We start from the raw sequence: 23726 nt of genomic DNA, 5'->3' as shown, positions 1-23726 counted from the left end.
GCTTGTCTTTCTTGCAGGTGAAAGACCTTTTTTCTGCCCCAGTAATGGCTGTGAGAAAACATTCAGCACCCAGTACAGTCTCAAAAGTCACATGAAAGGTCACGATAACAAAGGACACTCATACAGCGCGCTTCTGAATCACAATGGATCAGAGGTGTGCGGTGTTTTGTCTCTCGTTTTGATCTGGGCACAACAAAACAGCAATGGTTGGTTGTATATCAGAATGAAAGGTGAAAATGCCTTCTCTCGAAATCTGTTAGTGAAAGGAAAGAAATCAGTGTCTAGAGCTGTGTCTTTGTGATGGGGTGGCGGAAGCCAGAAATTTCACCAGGCTGCCTGTGCTTCAGCCTCTGATTCGTCTCTGCCTCCCTTCCATCAGGTATGGTGGAGGAGGTGTCTTGAAATCAGAGGTCCCAGAACGGTTTCCAAAGGGTCAGCCAGGTGCTCTCAAATGGTGTTACTTTCCCATTCGTGTCTATAAGATGGTAGGTCTACATCTGAGTTTGAGACACGAATTAAATGATTTGCATCAAACATCCTTTAATCCATCATTGGAGAACCAGACAGAGTTGGGGGGAGTGGGGTCCCTTGCCCTTTTGAATTATCTGCAGTCCAAAGGTTTGAGAGCCCTGCCTTAAGGCCCTGAACCACAGAGGAAGCCTCTGCAGAGTTATAGGCAGTTTTGTCTGTTCTTTTTTTTTGTTTGTTTTTTAGGGCCACACACATGGCATATGGAGGTTCCAAGACTAGGGGTCGAATTGGAGCTACAGCTGCGGGCCTACTCCACAACCATAGCCACAGACACAGCCACGCCAGATCCGAGCCGCATCTGCAACTTACACACAGCTCACGGCAACACTGGCAAGGCCAGGGATCAAACCCACAACCTCATTGTTCCTAGTCAGAGTCATTTCCACTGCGCCGCATTGGGAACTTCTGTCTGTTCTTTAATTACCAAGCCCTTCTGCCATATTCCCCTTTCTTCCACAGCTTCTTTCCAGAGAGATTCTGGGATAAGTATACTGTTATTACTTCTGATATGGTATCAGGCACTTACCTTATGTCTTTTAAACCTGGAAGGTAGAATTGTTATTACTTTACTATTTCATAGATAAAGGAACTGAAGCATGTTAACCCCCCCCACACACCACCCTTTTGAATAACGAGATTCTAAAAGTATACAGTTTTGGGGTTTTGTTTTTTTTTTTTTTTTTTTGGTCTTTTTTAGGGCCGCACCCACGGCATATGGAGGATCCCAGGCTAGGGGTCAAATTGGAGTTATAGCCGCCAGCCTACACCACAGCCACAGCAACACCAGATCTGAGCCGCCTCTGCAACCTCCATCACAGCTCATGGCAACGCTAGATGGTTAACCCACTGAGCAAGGCCGGGGGTTGAACCCGCATCCTTAGGGATGCTAGTCGGGTTTGTTAACCACTGAACCATGATGAGAACATAGTTTATAATTCTGTGGTTTCTAATTTTTAAACAGCGAAGTGATCCCTTTAAAAGGACTCTCCCACTGAGTTTTTATTAGTAATAATAACTAATATTTACTGCATGTTTACTATGTGCCAAATACTGTACTAAGTGCTTTTCTGTGAATTCTCTCACTCGTAAGAGGTCAGTCCTGTTATTATTCCCATATTACTAATGAAGAAACTTGAGGCAAGGAGAAATTAAATAACTCGCCTAAGTATACTAAACTTGTAATTAAATGTTTACTATGTGCCAAATACTGTACTAAGTGCTTTTCTATGAATTATCTCGCTCACAAGGGGTCAGTCCTGTTATTATTCCCATATTACTAATGAAGAAACTTGAGGCAAGGAGAAATTAAATAACTCGTCTAAGTATCCTAAACTTGTAATTAGTCTCCTTTAGGCAGGCACTCTCATTCCAGAGCCTGGCTCCCGACCCCTGTACTGTAAGAGGCAAAGCAGCACTGGTTGTGAAGAGTATGAGTTCACACTCTTTAAGTTCACATCCAAGCGCCTTCATTGCTCATAAGACCTTAGGTAAATGGCTTCTTTGTGCCTCTGTCTCTTTATCTGTAATATCAGATAAAAATATTAAGATTTGAGAGTCTTTGTTAAGCTGCGTTTATGAAGTCATGATCAGTTTTCTTGTTTTTATAACAATACAAGGGCAGTTTCTTGCCCACAGCCTCTGCACACTGGAGTGCAACAGTGCACGGTGCCCAAACCTCACCTTCTCTGGATTGCTCTTCACTCCCAGGGGAGGGGTTCTCCTCTAGTCTCAGGCTTTCAGTGCTGTCAGGATTGCTTTTGAGTCCTGAATTGATATTTCTAGCCTGAATTTCTTCCTGAACTTGAAACATGTGTTCGGCTCTCCAATTGACATCCGCACCCAGCTGTCATCTACTTTTCCCAATCTTTTTTTTTTTTTTTGTCTTTTTGCTATTTCTTTGGGCCGCTCCCTCGGCATATGGAGGTTCCCAGGCTAGGGGTCGAATCGGAGCTGTAGCCGCCGGCCTACGCCGGAGCCACAGCAACGCGGGATCCGAGCCGCGTCTGCAACCTACACCACAGCTCACGGCAATGCCGGATCGTTAACCCACTGAGCAAGGGCAGGGACCAAACCCGCAACCTCATGGTTCCCAGTCGGATTCGCCAACCACTGTGCCACGACGGGAACTCCCTACTTTTCCCAATCTTGACACACTCCTCTCCCAGTCTTCCCCATGTCAGTAGATGGCACCTCTGTTTTTCTTTTCTTTCTTTCTTTCTTTCTTTCTTTCTTTTTTTTTTTTTTTTTTTTTTTTTGCCGATTGTAGGAACCACCTAGACCCTAGAGCACTTATTAAGACCTTAGGCATTTCTATTTTTCTTTTTTTTTTTTTAGGCATTTCTATTTCTCTAGTGGCACAAAATCTTGGAGACGTTCTTGAGTCCTCTTTTTGTTCCTCATACCCCACACCCACCAGCAAAGTCTACCAGCTCTACTTTGAGAATGTATCCATTTTTTAAATTATTCATTTATTTACTTGTCTTTTGTCTTTTGAGGGCCACACCCGAGGCACATGGAGGTTCCTAGGCTAGGGGTCTAATCCATGCTGTTGCTGCTGGCCTACACCATAGCCACAGCAATGCCAGATCCCAGCTGCGTCTGCGACCCACACCACAGCTCAAGGTAATGCCAGATCCTTAACCCACTGAGCAAGGCCAGGGATCAAACCCGCAACCTCATAGTTCCTAGTCGGATTCAGTTCTGCTGCGCCAAGACGGGAACTCTGAGAATGTTTCTAGAATCTGATGTGATTACTTCATTCAAGCCACTGTCATTTTTTGCCTGGATTATTGCAGTAACCTGCTAAAAGTTTTTCTTAGCACTTTTCCTGCTCTTCTCTCCATTCCTACTCCACCATGATCTTTCTAAACCAAAAGGCAAATCATGAGCAGTCTGTCCTGTGCTCATAACCTTTCAGTAGCTTCTTGTAGCACTTAGAGTATCGTTATAGGGTCCAGAAGGCCCTGACACTCTGGCCTGGTTACTGCTCTGACCTCATTTACATTACTTTCTCTACTTTTTTATTTCCTTCCCTTTTTTGGCTGCCCCGCTTATATGGAGTTCCCGGGCCAAGGATTAGAACCCAGCCACATTTGCAACCTAAGCCACAGCTGCACCTGCAGCAATGCCAGATCCTTAACCCACTGAGCCAGGCTGGGGTTGAACCCGAGTCCCAGTGCTCCCAAAGCACTGCCGATCCCATTTTGCCATAGCAGGAACTCCGTACTTCCTCTCACTGTAGCCATGCCGCCCACCTTGTGGTTCCTTGAATAAGGGAAGCCCACTTTGGCCTCTGGGCCTTTGTACTTGCTGTAGCCTTTGCTCAGAACACCCCTCACATATGTGCAAGGCCCATGCCCTCTTTCCTTCAGTGTCTGCTCGGATGCCTCCTTATCTAAGAGGCCTTCCCTAATCTAATAAAAGGGCTGTCTTCCCCTGGCGTTCCCTACTCCCCTCACCCTCTGTAGCCCTTATCATCATCTTGTATATTTAGTTTTTTGGTGCCTCCCCTGCCCTCCCAACACTAGAATTTAAGCTCTCTGGTGGCAGGGACTTTGTTTTGCCTATTATTGTATCCCTGGGCCTGGGACAGTGGCTGATACTTAGTAGACGCTCAGTGAGTATGTGTTGAGTGTGTGCATGGCTGGGAACTTCTGATCCATGAGGGAAAGCAGGGCCCCACATAAACCAGGTGAATTGCACTGGCATTCCAGGAATCCAGAGTTCCGAGTTAGCCCAGGCAGTCGTGTGGGAATAGTAGCTGCTCAGTCCCGCTCTGAGTAAGGATCCTGAGATGCCCGTGGGGACACAATGATATAATGGAAGGAAGATGCACGTGCCGTCCGAAGCACTGGGTTTTGTGATATGCGCATTAGCAGTGTGATTTCGGACAGGTCACTGCGAGTCTGATCATTCATTTTCTCAGGTTTAAAGTGGGAATGTTGGAGTTCCTGTTGTGGCTCAGCGGAAACAAATCTGACTAGCATCCATGAGGATGCAGGTTCAGTCCCTGTCTTCTCTCAGTGGGTTAAGGAGCCAGCATTACTGTGAGTTATGGTGTAGGTCACAAAAGAGGCTCAGATCCCTCGTTGCTGTGGCTGTGGTGTAGGCCAGCAGCTACAGCTCTGATTTGATCCATAGCCTGGGGGCTTTCATGGGCCACGGGTGCAGCCCTAAAATGCAAAATCAATCTATCAATAAATAAAATGGGAGTGTAAAAACAAAGAGGTTTATATTAAGAACAGTAAATGAGGTATGTGCAATTGTTTTATCAGTAAGACCAATTATACAAATATTGTTGATTTCCTATTATTATAGCTTTTGTTATTCTGGAGCCTGAGTCGTGAGGTAATTCTTAAACTCTATTAACCATCTTTAAGAAATAGAAGAGATTCTTGGAGTTCCCGTTGTGACTCAGTCTGTTAACGAATCCGACTAGGAACCATGAGGTTGTGGGTTCCATCCCTGGCTTTGCTCAGTGGGTTAAGGATCTGGCGTTGCCGTGAGCTGTGGTGTAGGTTGCAGACACAGCTCGGATCCCGAGTTGCTGTGGCTCTGGCATAGGCTGGTGGCTATGGCTCTGATTAGACCCCTAGCCTGGGAACCTCCATGTGCCGTGGGAGTGGCCCTAAAAAAAAAAAGAAATATAAGAGATTCTTCTTAAGAATATCAGGATTTTAAAAATTGAAATAATTCACATGGCCCTTGCTTTGAATGGTTTTTACCTCTCTACATAAGACATCTAGACATTTGAGACCTTGGGGACACTGTAGTCAAGTGTTTTATTACATGAAAAGCTACTCTAATAATCCTGCTTTTTTGGTTACTCAATTAGAATGTGTTTTCTTTTACAGGATACAAATCACTCACTTTGTCTGAGGAATTTAAGCCTTCTGTCTACAGATTCTGAATTTCAAGAAAATTCCAATACAGTAAGTGTGCCTGTCACGGGTGCCATTAAAATAAGTGCAAGAACTGAGACCTCCCTTTGGTGGGAAAGTCGAGGGAGGCCGGTCCTTGAAGTCTTTCAGATTTAGTTGTGTTCAGTTGCTAACTATTTAGTGGTTTTTTTGGTTTTGGTTTTGTTTCCTGATAATTGCTCTCCTAGGAGACGTTGCTCTTTCTGACGCCTAGCGCCTTTTGACCCAGATCACTTGCTGGATAACCTCTTGCCCCAGAAAATGTCTTTCTTTATTCATTTAGCAAATATTTATTTAATGCCACCACCATCAGGCAGAGCGCCGGTGCTGAGCTTGTAGTGGTGAAAAGGTAGTGTGGTCTGTCCTTGAGGAGCTTAAAATGAGTCCACTAATTTTAGTCCACTAAGGAGGAGCCAGGATTCTGGTTTCCAGACTTTTCTAAAGCCCTGCCAGTCTGACCCGAGGTGCTTGTCTCCTCTCTTGGAGCTCCACCACCCTGGGGTTCTGACGGGGACCTCCTCTTCATGCCCTCTCCTGGGGGACAACCCCAGTGTCTTTTGGTTTCCTGTGTTTGGAATTTCCCTGCCATTCCCATGGCTCCATGATGTGTTTTATAAGCCATGGCATTAGTCCTGAGCTTCTGCTCCTTCAAAAGTGTCTGTGAGCTTTACTGTGTCACTGGTTGTTAAGTATGCATTTTTTTTTCTTGTTTTTCTCATCTAAATAAATACTGCTACGTTAGATTTTCAGTGGGTATATGCATAATAGGTAAGGAGGAATCAGTGTATTTGAACAGAGAATGAATGACTCAAGAATGCTGTGAAAAAGTGTTTCTCAGAGTGTGAACAGTGGCGTCATGGGCAGCTTTTCTACAATGTAGGTCTTGGGCCTCACCCAAGCTCTCTGAGTCAGTATCCTCTGGGAGGGGCACCTGACACTGCATTTTTTTTTTTTTTTTGGCTGCGCCTGCGGCATGTAGAAGTTCCCAGGCCAGAGACTGAATCTAGACTGCTGCAGTGACAACTCTGGATCCTTAACCTGATGCACCCCAAGAGAACCCTAACACTGTATTTTTATATTAGCACACCAAGGCCTGGGTTCTTCTGGTAGTGATAGAATTGCCCTTATCAAACCTGTCATCCTGCAGAAAACAAGTGTATATGCTGGGCAAAATATAAAAACAACTACCTGAAAGCACCAGAGAGCGACCCAAACAGGTAGAGGTAACACTTGGAAAAAGGGGCCACTGGAAAATGCCAGAGGTACTGGATGGGTTCTTAGGCTCTATGACTTATCCATCTCAGCCCCCAGTTGATACCAAACAGCATAGCTGAGACTCAGGAAAAACTCAGTCTTTACTAACTTGACTCACCAAAGGACAGAGTTCAAGGCTGACACAGCACCTGGAAAGTCAGGGGAAGACCTGGAAAGGAGCGAGCCACAAAGGGAGAACCCCAAGTTTTGTGAGTAAGCTCTGTCCAAATCTCTGGTTGACCCCTGAACTGTGATTGTGTGGGGCAGACCCTAAGCAGGCCAGCTGAGGCTAAAGGGCTAGACAAAGATCACACCTGCCAGTCACTGCAGGGAAGACAGAACTTGGAGTTGAAACACAGCCAGGTCACTAGAATGTTATGTTAAGACAACCAAATACTCTTTCAAAAAGTGTAGCAGAATCCTGAGTCTCTAGGACATATCATTTGCAATGTCCAGGGTTATCCAGAATTAGTAAAAATAAGAAGACAAACGGAGTTCCCTGCTGGCTCAGCAGGTTAAGGATCTGGTGTTGTCAGTGCTGTGGCTCAGGTCACTGCTGTGGCACAGGTTTGATCCCTGGCCCAGGAAGTTGCACATGTCATGGGCATGCCCCCAGCCACCAAAAAAAAAAAAAAAAAAAGACACAGGAAAACAATACCTCTGCTTCGGAAAAAAGGTAATCTATAATCTATGGAGACCATCCCCAAACTGAGCCAGATATTAGAGTTAGCAGACAAAGATTTTTAAGTAACTCTTAAATGCTCAAGCACATAAGGAATATGCTTGTAATGATTAAATAAATAGGAAATCTCAGCAGAGCAATAGAAACCATAAAAAATGTACCAAATAGATATTCTGGAACTGAAAATATATTGAAATTTTAAATTCACCTGATGGACTTAACAGCAGATTGGAAATGACAAGAAAAGATCAGTTAAACTGAAGATACATCAATAGAAATTAATCAGTCTGAAGAAGAAAGAAATACAGTAAAGAAGCACCTCATGTGATTGTTTCGCATAGTCACATTTCATACCTAACTTGCACTAAAAGAAATTTCTATAGGAGTTCCCTGGTGGCCTAGCGGTTAGGAATTTGGCATTGTCATTGCTGTAGCTCAGGTCTACTCCTGACTTTGGGAACTTCTGCATGCCACTTGTGCAGCCAAAAAATTCTTTTTAATTAAAAAAAAAAACAAATAGGAGTTCCCGTCATGGTGCAGTGGAAATGAATCTGACTAGAAATCATCAGGTTTTGGGTTCGATTCCTGGCCTTGATCAGTAGGTTAAGAATCCGGTGTTGCCATGAGCTATGGTGTAGGTTGCAGACACGGCTCAGATCCAGTGTTGCTATGGCTGTGATGTAGGCCAGCAGCTGTGGCTTTGATTAGACCCCTCACCTGGGTAATCTTCATATGCCGAAGGGCCGAAGGTGTGGCCCTAAAAAGCAAAACAAAACAAAACAAACAAAAAAAACCCCTCAAAAATATACATTATATATATACATATATAATGTATATTTCTTACTTTGTGTCAGATGAAAAGTTTGAAGGCTTTGTCTTGGCCTTTGATTCTTAACTCCCTCTGGACTGGAAACTGGAGGCCTCACATAGATTTCTGCCTGCAGCTTCTGTCACACTAGCCCTCAGCTTCCCTGGACTTCCCCTCTCATTCTGCCACTTGTGGAATCATGCTAGAATGATTGGCCCCCTTGGCTCAAGTTGGCAGTTCCAGCTAAGGCCCTCCAAATTGGTGGATGGCTCCCCTCACTGTGCTTCCGCCTGGCCCAGAGTGATCCTTCTCCCTCCCAGGAGCAAAGTTGTTGCAGAATGCCCTTAAAGCACAAGTTGGCACCAGGTCAAAGTCTAGCCTGAAGGTAGGTTTTGTGCGATCTCTATGATGCTTTTTGGGGAGTTCCCATTGTGGTAATGAGCCCAACTAGGATCCATGAGGACGCAGGTGCGATCCTTGGCTCCACTCAGTGGACTAAGGATCCTGTGCTGCCCTGAGCTGTGATGTAGGTTGCACACATGGCTTGGGTCCCAAGTTGCCGTGGCTGTGGCGTGGGCTGGTGGCTATAGCTCTGATTCGACCCCTAGCCTGGGACTTCCACATGCCACAGGTGCAGCCCTAAAAACACTAAATAAATAAATAATTTTCAGTTACTTGCTTTTAATTATAAGTCAGTAGATTTGACATCAAAATCCGTATTTCAGACCTTTCTTGAGCTCTGGTAACCCCCAGTGTGTATGGCCCAGTGGCTGCCGTCAGCTGAAGCCTGTAGACGAAGGTGCAGGCTCTCCCATCTGCCACAGCCTCTCCTGCCAGGGCTTCACTTATTTCTGTTACTCCCTGGGTTCCTGGAGGTGGTGGCCTTTGTCACTCTTGCCCTGCAAAATGAGACATGGAAGTGGACTGCAGAGAAGAGAATGGCTGTTTTTCCCCTTAACAAAAGAGAAGCCTGGAGGTGGTCATTTTATTTACTGCCTATCAGGAGTCAAGCCTTCTGAGGACTAGGTGTTTTTTTGTTTTGTTTTTGTTTTTGTTTGTCTTTTTGCCTTTTCTAGGGCCGCTCCCGTGGCATATGGGAGGTTCCCAGGCTAGGGGTCGAATCGGAGCTGTAGCCACCGGCCTACGCCAGAGCTGCAGCAACGCGGGATCCGAACCGCGTCTGCAGTCTACACCACAGCTCACGGCAACACCGGATCGTCAACCCACTGAGCAAGGCCAGGGAACGTACCTGCAACCTCATGGTTCCTAGTCGGATTTGTTAACCACTGAGCCACGATGGGAACTCCTACAGTTTATTGTTATTATTATACGAGGAAAGCGAGTTCCAAGTGGTAGATGTTATACAACCCCATTTTCATGTAGAATTTGGTCTTTTGGAACAGGGATCAATCAGCAAACTTCTTTGTACAGGGCAGGATAGATATTTTCAGCTTTGTGGCCTATATCTTCTCTGTCACAGCTCCTCAACGCTGCCGTTGTAGTGTGAAAGCAGCATGGACAGTCCAGAAATGAGCGGGAGCCCCTGTTCCAGGACAACGTTGTGTACAAACGGCCATTCAGCCAGCAAGTCAGTTTGCTGCTCCTGCTTTAGGGTATTTGAGGACCCAAATCTTCAGTGTCTGAGGCTTGGGGGAGTAAATGTCACCTTGAGAAAGGAGAAGTTAGAAACAAGAAGCATATCCAAAGATCCTCCTGGCTCTGCCACTCTGTTTCTCTCATGGTGAAGACTGACTTTCAGATGGCGAGGCTCACATCTCTGTCTCTGTCTCTGACACAGGGTCAGAATCTCAGCACCCTTTCACCAACAATCCTTTTCGGACCCATGTTCCAGAAGCCAGAAGATACAGCGATTCAGGAAGATCCTCAACAGACAGGTTTGTTATTCAGACTCTCTTCCTGCTCAAATCTCAGCTCCGAGGAAGGGAACTCACACTTGCTGACATGCGAGATGACAAGCATGGCGAAATACTTCAGTTCCTTTGAATGAAGTGTTCTTCAGGATGGGCTCTTCCTCTCAATTCCATCTTCTTTTTTCCTATTTCCCTCATCAAGGGTTTACTTGAGGATCAACTTTCCCTAGACCCTGAGAAGAAGAGGGTCCCTTTTTCCAAAAACTCTTGTTAGCTTAGAAAAAGGAGAGGCGTTGTGAGCGCCTTCTTCTGCTGTGAACCCCATTCATGAGTGGGTAGGATCCACAAACCAAACTTCAGATGAGTAGATCAAACTGTGTTTGAATGAAAATCTGTCCCTGAAGCTTCACGGGCGTCAGAAAGTGTATTCACTGGTCATATGCCCCAAAACAGGATGTCTGATCTCTTTTCCAGAAAAGCCAGAGGACATTGCTTTTTATGGTTAGACCCATACTAGGTCTTCATGTTTAAAAAGTGAGGTTGGTTGTGAAGCCTGGTGCTTTGACCAGAAGTGTCATTTTAAATGAAAAGCAGAGAGCCAGCCTGCAGTGGAGGAATTGGCTCTAGCAGACTTCACCTGTCTTTAGTGTAGCCCGTGACGACTGTATTTTTGTGGCTCATTTAAAGCTTGGACTGTGTATATATTTCTGTTTCTTTTTCTTGCCAGCTGCCTTGATTGAAAGTTTTAATGGTGATGCAGAGTCAGTCAGTGACGTGCCGCCATCCTCAAGACATTCAGCATCTCTATCTCTTCCACTTGTACTGCAGCCTGGCCTCTCCGAGCCACCCCAGCCTCTACTGCCAGCCTCAGCACCGTCTGCTCCTCTGCCTGCTCCCTCCCTAGGAACCGGTTCCCAGCAAGCTGCATTTGGCAACCCCCCTGCTCTCTTACAACCTCCAGAAGTGCCTGTTCCCCACAGCACACAGTTTGCTGCTAATCATCAAGAGTTTCTTCCGCACCCCCAGGCACCGCAGCCTGGACTCTCTGTACCAGGACTTTCTGTTGTTGCTGGGGCTCTGGCATCAGCCATGGCAGCACCGCCCCAACCACAAAGTACTACTGAGCCCCTGCCGGCCATGGTCCAGACTCTGCCCCTGGATGCTAACTCTGTCCTAACTAGTAATCCCACTATCACCATCACCCCGACTCCCAGCACGGCTATCCTGCAGCCCAGCCTAGTCATGGGAGAACAGAACTTACAGTGGATATTAAATGGTGCCACCAGCTCACCACAAACCCAAGAACAAATTGTAAGTATCATGTGTAAACGGATCCAGTGTGGTGAAGGGTATTTACGTGGGTGACATGTTCAGAGGCTTTTACTTCAAAGAGGAAAATGCCTGTCGTACCCACCTTGAAATACATCGTTCTAACACTTAGTCATTTCCCCATAACCAAGTAGTGTAAGCCCAGGGAATGCCACGCTCAGTACCTACAGCAGGGCAGAGAAACAGCCTTCAAGTTTACCTAGATATTCCAGCTGCGGGCTGATCCCGTCCGCTAGGACAGGAAAGCACTCGCCAAATCCCAGGCCTGAGAACATTTCAGGACAGTGGGTTCTTCTCCAAGTCAGAGTCCAGACTGAGTCGAGGGCCTGAAGTGACCCCCTCAGATGCGAGTAGGCAGCAGTGGCCAAGTCAGGGAACTCATCTGTGCTCCCACAGCCATTTTCTCCCAAAGCATGTGGTCTTGGTGACAAAGGAAATGACTTGGTCGTTCACTTGAATACATTTTGAAGGCCTGCTGTATACCACACACCACACAGGATGCTCTTGGGGGTGTGGAAAAGTGAAAAAAAAAACACAATCTCTTTTTCATAAAAACTTGCATTCTAGGAGTTCCCATCGTGGCTCAGTGGTTAATGAAACTGACTAGTATCCATGAGCATGCGGGTTCGATCCCTGGCCTCGCTCAGTGGATTAAGGATACAGCGTTGCTGCAAGCTGTGGTATAGGTCACAGATGCAGCTCGGACCTGGCTTTGCTGTGGCTGTGGTATAGGCCGGCGGCCATAGCTCCGATTGGACCTCTAGCCTGGGAACCTCCATATGCTGTGGGTGTGGTCATAAAAAGACAAAAGATAGGAGTTCCCGTCGTGGCGCAGTGGTTAACGAATCCGACTAGGAACCATGAGGTTGCGGGTTCGGTCTCTGCCCTTGCTCAGTGGGTTAACGATCCGGCGTTGCCGTGAGCTGTGGTGTAAGTTGCAGACGAGGCTCGGGTCCCGCGTTGCTGTGGCTCTGGCGTAGGCTACAGCTCCGATTCGACCCCTAGCCTGGGAACCTCCATACGCCGCGAGAGCAGCCCAAGAAATGGCAAAAAGACAAAAGATAAAAAAACCCCACAAAATTTATATTCTTGTTAAAGAGGCTAAAATGCCTAAAAGAAAGTTAACATTACTGGTGAGTAGGTGAAGTTTCAAATAATAATAATAATGTTAATAAAAAATAATAGCTGTGATTTATCGAGCCCTTTACTATGTGTATGGGCTTACTATGCTAACTAAGCACTTCTTTAAAATTGAGGATCTATTACCTTAGGTACCTTATTTATTTATTTTTATTTTTTAATTATAGTTGATTTACAGTGTTCTGCCAGTTTCTGCTCCACAGCAAAGTCACTCAGTTACATATATATATATATATATATACACATTCTTATATTATCTTCCATCATGTTCCATCACAACTAATTGGCTATAGTTTCCTGTGCTATACAGCAGGACCTCATTGCTTCTCTACTCCAAATGCAAGCGTTTACATCTACTAACCCCAAACTCCCAGTCCCTCCCACCACCCCCCTTCCCCTCAGCAACCACAAGTCAATTCTCTATGTCCATGAGTTTGTTTCTGTTCTGTAGATAGGTTCATTTGTGCAGTGTTTTAAATTCCACATATAAGTGATATCGTATGGTATTTGTCTTTCTCTTTCTGACTTCTTCACTTAGTATGAGAGTCTCTAGTTCCATCCATGTTGCTGCAAATGGCATTATTTCATTTTTTTGTATGGCTGATTGGTAGTCCATTGTGTATGTGTACCACATCTTCTTAATCCAGTCATCTGTCAATGGACATTTAAGTTGTTTCCATGTCTTGGCTATTGTGAATAGTGCTGCAGTAACATAGAGGTGCATGTATCTTTTTGAATGAAAGTTTTGTCCAGATATAGGCCCAAGAGAGGAATTGCTGGATCATATGGTAGTTCTATATTTAGTTTTCTGGGGAACCTCCACACTGATTTCCATAGTGGTCATAGATACGTTATTTTGAGAGAATTTTTTTTAGGTTTTGTTGAACAGATAGTACAGAGAATTTCCATACACTTCCTGCTCCCCCCCACTCCCTCACTTCCCCATGTCTTGCATTAATGTACATTTGTTACAGTTGGTGAATTAATATTGATACCTTGTTATTAACTTAAAGTTCATAGCTGACCTTAGGGTTCACTCTTGTTGTAGTATGGTTTTGATGAATGCATGATATCTCTATCTGACATTACAGTATCTAGAATAGCTTCACAACCCTAAAAATCTCAGTTTCACTTCTTCATCTCATCTCCTTCTCCCCCCTCCCCAAGTAACCTTCTTACTCTGTATCTCTAGATGTCATCCACCATGCTAAGTACTTTTTAATGCATCATTACTCATTTAATCACAATAGTCCTAGGAGACAGGTAGGATTTTACCAATGGAGACCTGGGGCCCAGAGAGAGTAAGTGACTAACCCAGGGTCGCACACTTATAAGTGACCAAGCTGGGATTTGAGCGTAGACAGACCAGTCCCGGAGTCCGTGTTCTTGACTTCTACATTGTGCTGCCAGATGAGGGGTTCAGAGACAAAGGGCTTGATGGGTGGCCATGCAGTAGGTCAGGTGAGCCTTGAGGTATGAGCAGGAATTAGACATCGAAAGGATGTACCAAGGAAGAGAAAGTCTGTGTGGATGTATGATGCTATCAGACAGACTGGGAGCTCCTGTTGTGGCTCAGCAGGTAAAGAACCTGACTAGTATCCGTGAGGACATGGGTTTGACCCCTGGCCTTGCTCAGTGGATTGGGGATCTGGCGTTGCCACAAGCTGCAGTGTAGTCTGCAGATCAACTCGGATCCTGCATTGCTGTGGCTGTGGTGCAGGCCCGCAGCTGCAGCTCCAATTAGACCCATAGCCCAGGAACTTCATATGCCACAGGTGCAGCCCTAAAAATAAAATAAAAAAAAACAACAAAAAAGGGAAAGGTAGGTTAGAGTTAGATAGTGAGAGCACACAAATTCCATAAATGGGGTGCCAGCCACCTCTGGAGGCAGCCTGGTTCCATTTTCACTGGAGTCACTGGAAAGTTCTTTCCAGCATTATGACCCAGTCTCCCTCCGTGCAGTTGGGTTTTTTTGGTTGTTATTATTTTAATTATTTAAAATTATTTCCATTATTCTTATTTTCATTTTTTTATTCTTATATTGCCGATGGCTGTGTATGGAAAATGATCCTACTTTGTCATTTATGATAGTGGCTTTTTTTTTTTTGGCTGCCCCGCAGCATATGGAGTTCCTGGGCCAGGGATCAAACCTGCATCCTGGTGCTGCAGAGATGCCGCCAATACCGTTGCGCTGTGGCGGGAACTCCAGTGGCATTTTTTTCATTTTATTTTTTTGTTTTAGTTTTATTGAGACATAATTGACATACAGCACTGTGTAAGTTTAAGGTGTACAGCATAATATATACATCATGAAATGATTATCACAATAAGCCTTTTGTCACATTGTGCATTATATTCATAGTACTTATTTATCTTATAACTTGAAGTTTGGACCTTTTGACTGCTTTCATCCAATCCCTCTCCCCTCCCCCTGTCTCTGGTCTCCTTTTTCAATGAGTCTGTTTTATTTTTTGTCTTTTTAGAGCCGCACCTGCAGCATATGGAAGCTCTCAGGCTAGGGGTTGAATCAGAGCTACAGCTGCCGGCCTGCATCACAGCAACAGCAATGCTAGATCTGAGCCACATCTATGGCGTACACCACAGCTCACAGCAGTACCAGATCCTTAACCCACTGAGCGAGGCCAGGAATCGAACCTACCTCCTCATGGATCCTAGTCGAGTTTGTTAACTGCTGAGCCATGATGGGAACTCCTCAGTGAGTTTATTTTGAAGTATAATCGACCTATGTTAGTTCCTCTCTTACACAACATAGTGATATTTTTGTACATTTCAAAATGATGGCCATGATAAGTCTAGTTACGATATGTCACCATCCAAAGATTTACATAGTTATTGACTATGTCCCCCACACTGTACATTTCATACCTGTGACTCATTTATTTTGCAACTAGATGTTTGTACCTCTTAGTCTCCCTCACATATTTTCTCTTCTCCCCTCTGGCAACCATATGCCTCCATGTATGTAGTTCTTATCTTCTTTTCCTGGCTCTGCCCTGGGGAATTGCATGGAATAGCTCATTCCTTTTCCTCCTAATTGATTTTCATATATTTAAACATGGGCCTCATTTCCCCATCATTATTTTTAGTGTCATCTCTATAACTTACCCAGAAGCTTTCCTGTTCCTCTTTGACTCATCGTAGAGGCACTTGTTTTTTTACCCCCCTTGAAGGGATGAAAGACCAAGCCCTTTTAAGATAAGACTTGAAGGAAGCGGAAACCCTGTAGCTAATTGAATAGGAAGTATACTAAAGTAAGGGGTGATTTCTGGGCATACCTTTATAGCCCTACTTAGTAATCATATAAATACCTCATGTTTGCTGAATGCCCTCCATGTGTCCCAGGCTCCACCTGCATCACCTCAGTTCTTCCTCTAGGGGTCCTTTGGGAGGGTCTTTGGTTGTCATCCCCATTTTTACAGATGAAACTGAGACTCCCAGAGGTTCCGTTACTTGCCTGACCTCAACCACTAATAAGTGGCTGAGCTTGGACTTGAATCCAGGCTAAGTCCAGGGCCCACCCTGGAGCACTCGCCCTGTGCAGCTTCCAACACACTGCCCAGGGCCTTCACAGGAGGTCTTCTGCCTGTGAGAGGGACTCAGCCAGCTCTGCGAATGCAGCTTAGTCCTTGAGGAAAAAAGTACTTCCCAGTCTCCTAGTAGTATTGGGGCATGGTGGGGAGTGGAGAGCTTAGGGGGGAAGCTAGCCCTGAGAAGACCATCTGCTTGAGAAAAGCAATCCTGAAGGAGGTTTTGGGTGCACAGAACCTACTGGATTAGGCAGCTGGGAGACAGCCAAGGAGTAGGGGACAAAGCCTGCTACATTGTCAGGACTGAATGTCAAACAGTGCCGTGACCTCATGTCCGAGCGCAAACAAAACATCACTCAGTGCAAAAATCCCTGAACACTGAGGGCTTCTGTCCTCTTGGATGACCATTACAATTGGGGAGGCTTCAGGTCCTTGGAGATCTGCCATATTTGAGTGGCCATAAATGTGATTTTTTTTTTTTTTTTTCCAGCAGCAAGCATCTAAAGTTGAGAAGGTGTTTTTTACCACTGCTGTACCAGTAGCCAGTAGCACAGGTATGTAATTCTGTGTTAGCTTTAAAAGGAAGTCAATTCTCTGGGCCCCTTGAGGCACAGTTAGTTAATTATTGCTTTGCCCCAGTTTTTAAAAAATTTTAAATTAAATTGATCACATTGTATTTTTTTCACTAGAGTATTTCATATTCTCACAACTGTTGAAAGCTACTGCACTTACGGCATAAATACTACCTTTAACTTCTTTAACTAGTAACGGTTCTTTCCCTTTCAGATACAGCCTTTAACATAGCCAGAAAAAGTTTGAATCACAGTTCATGCCAAAGAGAGCAGTTGTTAACTCATTGGACTCTTTTTCTAATTACAGTAATGAAGAAATAGCGTCTGAGATCTTAGAGAGCTAAAAGGTCCTTTTTCTCAAGCTTTTTATAGATTAAAGCAACTAGGCCCCGAAACGATGAAATGACTCCCCGAGAGTCATAAGTGAGTCTGTGGCAGAGCCTCAGGCCTCCTGATGCCCATTCTGTTCTCCTACCCCTGGTCTCGAGCTCTTCTGAGACATGCAAAGCCTATCCGAATTCAGAGTGTGCCTGTGCACCGCACACACACACAAAAGAGGGGGAATGTGTGTGCATACAAGGCTGGCTTGTATCAGAGAGCCGGGCTGCACAGCTGAGCAGGGTGTCCTGAAGGAGGTCAGAGCCTCTTGGGCAGGCAGGGGCCAGGGTCAGGTGCAGTGCGGCAGATCTCTGCCCTCGGGCCGGCCCTCAGGTGTAAGCCCGCTGGAAACACTGCCTGGAGGTGGAGGTGTCAGGAGAGGAGAGGAGTGAGCTGGGTGTTCAGAGCTAAGTTCTCCAGAAGACCTTAGGCAGAAGGAAGAGCCTCTCAGCCAAGAGCTATGCGGAGAGTGTCGGGAAAAGGGAGGTGTCCGTCGTGGCTGGCATGGAGGGTGGCCAGAAATGAAGCTGGAAATACAGGGTGCATCTAGATGGTGTGTGGCTTCTCTGCCTCAGAGGGGATGGGGAGTGTCAGAGGCTTCTCACTCGAGGAGGAACAAAGCCTGGAGCATGACATCCACCCTTCCCATCTTCCTGCCTCCATGGTGCTCAGCTCTCACCTAGTCTTACACCCTCCTGTCCCTCTTGCCCTTGCCCTGCGGCTACTTGAAGAGCAGTCTCTCTCGCCTCTCTCACAGGCAGTGCTGTACAGCAGATTGGCCTCAGTGTTCCTGTGATCATCATCAAACAAGAGGAGGCCTGTCAGTGTCAGTGTGCGTGCCGGGACTCTGCCAAGGAGCGGGCGGCCAGCAGGCGGAAGGGCTGTTCTTCCCCGCCCCCTCCAGAGCTGAGCGCCCAGCCTCCTGATGGGCCAGGCCTGAAGCTACCACCACAGACTTTTTCCCCACCCCCGATCCCCCTGTCGTCATCCTCCGCTGCATCCTCCTCCTGTGAGCAAAGCAGACAAGCAGTGACTCCTTCAGACCCTCCGACAGAAACGTTACGTGCCATGGATATGTCCGAGTTTCTGTCTCTCCAGAGCCTGGACACCCCATCCAACCTGATTCCCATTGAAGCACTACTGCAGGAAGAGGAGGAGATGGGCCTGACCAGCAGCTTCTCCAAGTGAAAGGCCCGAATGTGCTCCCCTCCAGGAACAGAGGCCAAGCAGGAAGCAGAGGTGCGGTGCCTGTCCTCATGGGGTCAGCAGTTTGAAGGATGAAGAAATCTACTGTTTGAAATCCTCACCTTTCAGACCTGTTTTCTTTATTCATATGTCAGGAGCATCCATTTTTAAGGAACTGATCTTTGGAAAAAACAAAAAAACAAACAAAAAAAACAAAACAAAAAAAAAGCTAAGTTATAAATGAACTGTTTGGCTGCACTGTATGTCACTTTTGCTTATTGTCATGTGAACTTGGAAATTAAGGTTACTCGTATGCATAAAAATTCTAAATGAAAGGGTGTGGTTTCCATCAATCTGATGCTGCCCATCACTTGCACTGGGGTCTTTGTGGTCTGGGCAGTAGAGTTCGGCGTGTCGGGTGTTGCTCCTCCCCATGCGTCTTTTGAGTCTGAGGCCGAAGCTTGCTTGGAAGGCCAGACCCTCGCTCCGTCAGAGAAGGAAGTGGCAAAGCCAGGTCAGACAGCTGTGAGCTGGACAGGGATCGGGTGAGCTGGTTTTGTTGTCTGTGCTTGGTGTGGTGGAGCTCAGGGCGACTGTGGCAGGTGTCATCCTGCAGCCAGCTACGGCACAAACAGGCAGCTAAAAGGCTGGCCTGAGGCCTAGGGGACAGCCTGCTTCCATCAGGGCCCTAGGCAAGTCGTTGATAGCTCCTGTCGCTGACTGGTGCCTGTGCAGAGCAGGCTGTAGGAACTTGATCAGTCTTTGCCTTCCCGGCATATTCTCTCTCTCTCTCTCTCTCCTCTCTCTCTCTCTCTCCCTCTCCCTCTCCCTCTCCCTCTCCCTCTCTCTCTCTCTCTCTCTCTCTCTCTCTCTCTCTCTCTCTCTCTTTCTCTCTCTCTCTTGGTTGCCAGGGCTTGCAGATCACAGTGAGTTTTTCTTGGGGAACATCCCTGCTTTGTCCTGGAGTGGACGGGCAGTTTGTGGCCAGTTGCTGGTCGGCGGTCTGCCTTTTCTGAATGGTATCTTCTTCCTCAGAGCAGAAGAGCTGCATTTTGCTCATCAGGAGAATGTGCGGCTTTCCAGGAGTTTTGTTCAGGTGGCATGCCCTCGGCAGGCGGGTGGCCTGGTTTGGGGTTCCAGCCAGGCTTTTGGTTGTCCCCTCCCATCTCCACCCCTGACCCCTCTGGATTTTGCATACAGCCTAGTACAGTGCAAAGAAGGATGTGACTTGCTCAGCTTAGTCATATGATTTCTAAACAAAAAAAGGAAAAAAAAAAAAAAACAAAAACAAACAAAAAAAAAGCAATGATCTTCTACTCAGGGTAAAATAAAAAAAAAATTCCCCTTCCACCAAAAGCCTGAAATGTTGCAATAAGTTATCTCATTTGGAATGTTTCATTAAGTTGTGTTATAGGAAAAAAAATTTTTTTTTGATGATTTGTGTATAGAATTATATCCATCTGTCTGCCTTTGGCTCCCAGTTATTGCCTCTTAAAATAAAACATAAAATACAGTCCACACTAAAATGGAAAGTTTCTCTCAACTGGCTGTGTTAATGTAGTCAGGAGTGCTCACCATGTGTACTGAGCTCAGAAACTAGGCATGGCCTCTGCCTCCCAAGGGCCCCCTCCCTGCCTCAAGTGAGGAAAAGTGTTCTCACAGGCCTGCCCTTCTGAGTCAGTGATGTCGGGCAGAAAGCAGCCGTAATTTCGCCTTCCTTTCCTTCTCTCTAAGGTAAAGAGATCTGCATTTGTCACTCTCCTGTCCTCTGAGCCATTACTCAGGGCCAGCCAAGACAGTATCTAGCATAGATCATTTTCCTGGGAGCCAGAGGCCCTGCCTTTAACAGGATTTCAGGGACAGATTCAGACAAGAGGGCGATGGTGGTAAATGTCACTGCCATGAGGAGCTGCTTAACTATAAGCCGGTGGTGTCTCAGGAGTCTAGTGGGGAGAAACAGTTTCTTTTTGACCCTCTGCCTTCCCTTGTCCGAAAGGCTGGTGGGTTCTTGTGACCACTGACCTCAGCAGAAGTTGATAAGGCAGGAGGAAACTTCTGTTACCACAGTGGGTCCGTCTTCCTGGAAAACCAGCTGCTGGGTGTGGGTTGTCCTGGGCTGTCTGTGGGCCTTGCACCCATAGGATGCTTGGCAGTAGGACCCTGGCTGTTTTCTCTACACCTTGTGAGAGAGAGGGCAGCATGGAGGGGGTCCCAGATGACCTCCCCACGTGCCCATTCTAGGCTGACCTGAGAGGTGGGTCCCTGGGAGCTGAGGTAGAAAAACAGGAGCCCAGGGAAGGCCACTGGAAGCACCCATGGTTTAAATACTGCTTCCTTCTGGTTAGCCTTGGCTGTGCTCCTGTTGGGCCTGTGGCTTTTCTGCTCTGCAGAGATGGAGAGTGATGAAGAAACAGCCTTTAGGCAGACAGATTTTTCTAGTTGAAGTATCTGCCTTTTTGAGGGTGACTGGAGATGACCAGCGGGACTGTCAGATTAAGCAGCTTTTGAAAAATCAGGAATGTGCTTAAAATGCTCGTGACTGGTTGTGAAGCGCAGGTTTACTCTACAGGGTAGGCAGTCTTTCCTTTCCTTCCTGTTCTAGCCCCTCCCCGCCCCTCCCCCTTCTATCAGCCTGGCCTCTGGTGCCAAGGACCTTGGAGAAGAAAGGGCAGCAGGCTAAAGTGGAGCCACAGAGAGCCTTCATAGAGAGTGGTTTCCAAACCCAGCAATGACCCTAGGGTGGTTAGGGAAGGTTGGCGGGCTCCTGGCAGGTGAAGTCAGGCCTTTTTCCTTTCGATGGTGACCTTAATCATTTTCACCCTGTGGGTTGAGACTTCCGGCTCCCACCAGCATCTCCAGCTATACTGCCCCTTTACAGGGTGCTAGTCAGCACGAGGAATTGGAGTTCATGGGCTTGGGAGGTGGCAGGAAGCTTTGGCTGGCACCGCCAAACTGCCTTAGTGAATTTGGCCCTTCCCAGGCAGGTGGGCGAGGCACAGAGGGCAAGCGGCCCTGCCTTTCCTGGCAGCCTGGCCAACCTCGTGGGGGCATCACTAGTTTGATGACAGGAATCGGTATTATTCATTGAATTCCTTCCACCCCACCCTGTCCCCCCTTAAGAAGGAGCTCATGGTGCAAAGCCCAGGAGGGGCCTTACAGTATGAAGACCTCTCTGGGTAGAAGCAAGGGACTCCTCTACCACCTCTGGGAGAGTCAGTAGTTTGGAGACTTTTACCTTCAGGGCCAAGGCAGCAGACTGATGGGGAGAATGGAGGGTGGGTGGGTTTTCCTGAGAGACTTTGTATAATGCTGAATGTGTCCAAAGGGACGAGTTTGCGGAACCTCATGTTGGTATATTAAAGAAATAATAAAATAAAAAAGCACTTTAGGTTATTTTATCTTTAACCCAATTGCTGCAATTTCTTTTGTGTGTGTGTGTATATATATGTATGTACGTATGTGTATATATACATATATATACTTTCCATAAAGTTTTATTTTTTGCTCAGAAAAAAAAAAGTTAAATTGAGATGTTAAAAGAAAAGCACTTACCTTGGTGCAATATGTCTAGCTTGACGGTCGTTGTCCCATGTGGCCCTGGCCTGGCGGCGTTTTTCCACTCCATCAGCCCTGTTCTAGGAGGCTGTCCACAGGGAAACACTATTATGCATTCTCAGCAACTGCTCAATCTATGCAAGCCTTCCCTGTGTGCCCAAGGGCGCCCCCTCAGGCTCTCTGAAGAACTGCTGCGGGTCCTGTTTTCTTCTGCTGACTGTTGAGGCCCTTTTTCATCACTTCTTGGTCCTTTGCCATCTTTCCCCTCTTCACTGTTACAAAGTGATGCCCGAAAGGATGAAACAGGTTGTTCCTAGGTAGACACCTGGCACCTTCTAGACTTTTATATTTGTAATCACATCCATTTGTCCTTAATCCTGTCTCCAAAGTCACTGAAACCGTTGATTTGTGGAGCTGCGACAATATTGCTAGTGAGTTTACAATGTTCCTACACCACCAATCAGAAATATGTCTGGGGGAAGTGGTGGTGGTCGTGGGGGGTGGGCATTGTGAGCCATTTCCATACTGCACCCCCTACGGCTCGTGCTGTCTCTTTAAGCAAAATGGTCTTCAGCCTTCATTGAATCCAGTAAACAAATCTGTTAATAATCGGCTTTATCAACTTTCTTTCTTCCCCTTGCCCCACTCCACTTTACCTTCAAATCTCAGGCTACTAAAGAATGGTTTTAAAATATGCTTCAGCCAAAGCAGAAAGATGTCCATAGACCCAGGATGCAAATAATTCTGCTGTGACATAGATTGGAAATTGTCCACTCCTAAATTCTGGGGAGGGAAGAGGCAACAGAACTCAATTATGCATATTTCTGATTGGTCGTCATTTTAGCCTGTTTTCTCTTGCAAATTTTGGGGGTGAGGGAAAGCGTCCCACGTTTCTTCTCATGCCCTTCGGGGAAGCTGACCACTGGGCATTTCTGTTACTCCTATTCGAGAGGGCTTCTCAGTCTGCACTGAAAAATGCAAATTAAACTGGATCTTTATGTCAATGTGTATATAGTACAAGCTTTTTTTACTGGAAGCAATGTTTAAAACCACACGCTGCCCTTTTGGTGGTGTGCCTGCTGGGCCCAAAATGGGGTGATGATGTCATGTCACTTTCTCAGCTCAATGCAGTTTCTACTTTTTCTTATGGGGAAACTTTTCATAAAACCTGTTTTTCACCAATACCCAGGGGTCTTTTCTGCAATATCCTTGTTATCCTCATAGTGGTGCCAAGTCAGAGGGGCCTCTCTTGCCCTTTTCCTCTGTCCTCAGGCCTCCCAAGGGCGCTGTTTAATTCAACAGTCTACATATATCCTTTGTTGTGTTTTGGAGAATGTGGGGGTGGGAGTTGGAGTTCAAGGTGTCTTTTCCGTTTTCCCTGTGAATTCCTAGTCCCTGTTTGGGGGAGGTGGCTGGAAACAGGTTTTTGATGAATCTCTGGCTCATCTTCTGTCCAGGAGAGACAAGACCCACGAGAGCCTTCTTTTTTTGACACACACTAAGTCCTTGGCCAGAGGTCTTTGTGACAATTTTTTTTTTAACCCCAAATAGTTTTATTTGGATTATGTAAAAGCCTATCAAATTTATTTAAGTGTGAAACATGGGAACAATGGACTTCCACTGAGCGATATGAAAACGTTACAGGTTCAGTACTTCCAAAGGAAGAAACCTCCAAACCCAAAAAGAATTTGTATTTTTGAAGAATGTGAAATAATGGTGTTTGCTTAATTGCTCATTTTGTAAAAACTTAATATTGTACTTTAAAATATCTGCTAAGAAGTGAAAATTTAACTTTTTGGAATTGAAAAAGCAATATTAAATACTAATGAAATCCTAATTAAATGCTTATTTAAACCTGGTAGTATCTGTGGCATTTTTTTCCCATCCTTGCCCATGGTTGTCCATTTTCAACCGCTTCCCCCCATCCCCAGGCATCAAAGTCTTAGACAGGGGA

At 46.1% G+C, this 23726-nt stretch overlaps 1 protein-coding gene across 8 annotated transcripts in view; it reads left to right on the top strand.

Annotated features, from left to right (window-relative positions):
* The window catches only part of MTF1 (metal regulatory transcription factor 1), a 49399-nt gene extending 25768 nt beyond the window's left edge, over positions 1 to 23631 (top strand). Inside the window, exons 6-11 of one of the 8 annotated variants that reach the window (XM_021093301.2) lie at positions 18 to 154; positions 5385 to 5462; positions 9993 to 10089; positions 10793 to 11376; positions 16576 to 16636; positions 17790 to 23631. In XM_021093301.2, coding sequence (XP_020948960.2) covers positions 18 to 154; positions 5385 to 5462; positions 9993 to 10089; positions 10793 to 11376; positions 16576 to 16636; positions 17790 to 18220 — 1388 coding nt within the window. In that variant the 3' untranslated portion in view covers positions 18221 to 23631. 8 annotated transcript variants of the gene reach the window in all.
* Positions 23632 to 23726: the final 95 nt, after the last annotated feature.

Source organism: Sus scrofa, chromosome 6 (assembly GCF_054392235.1).
Source record: "Sus scrofa isolate SSC_HxYL_T2T_F1_AM1 chromosome 6, Sscrofa_HxYL_maternal_Yorkshire_Landrace_v2.0, whole genome shotgun sequence".
Lineage (NCBI taxonomy): Eukaryota > Metazoa > Chordata > Mammalia > Artiodactyla > Suidae > Sus > Sus scrofa.
This window is presented reverse-complemented; position numbering and strand designations above follow the sequence as displayed.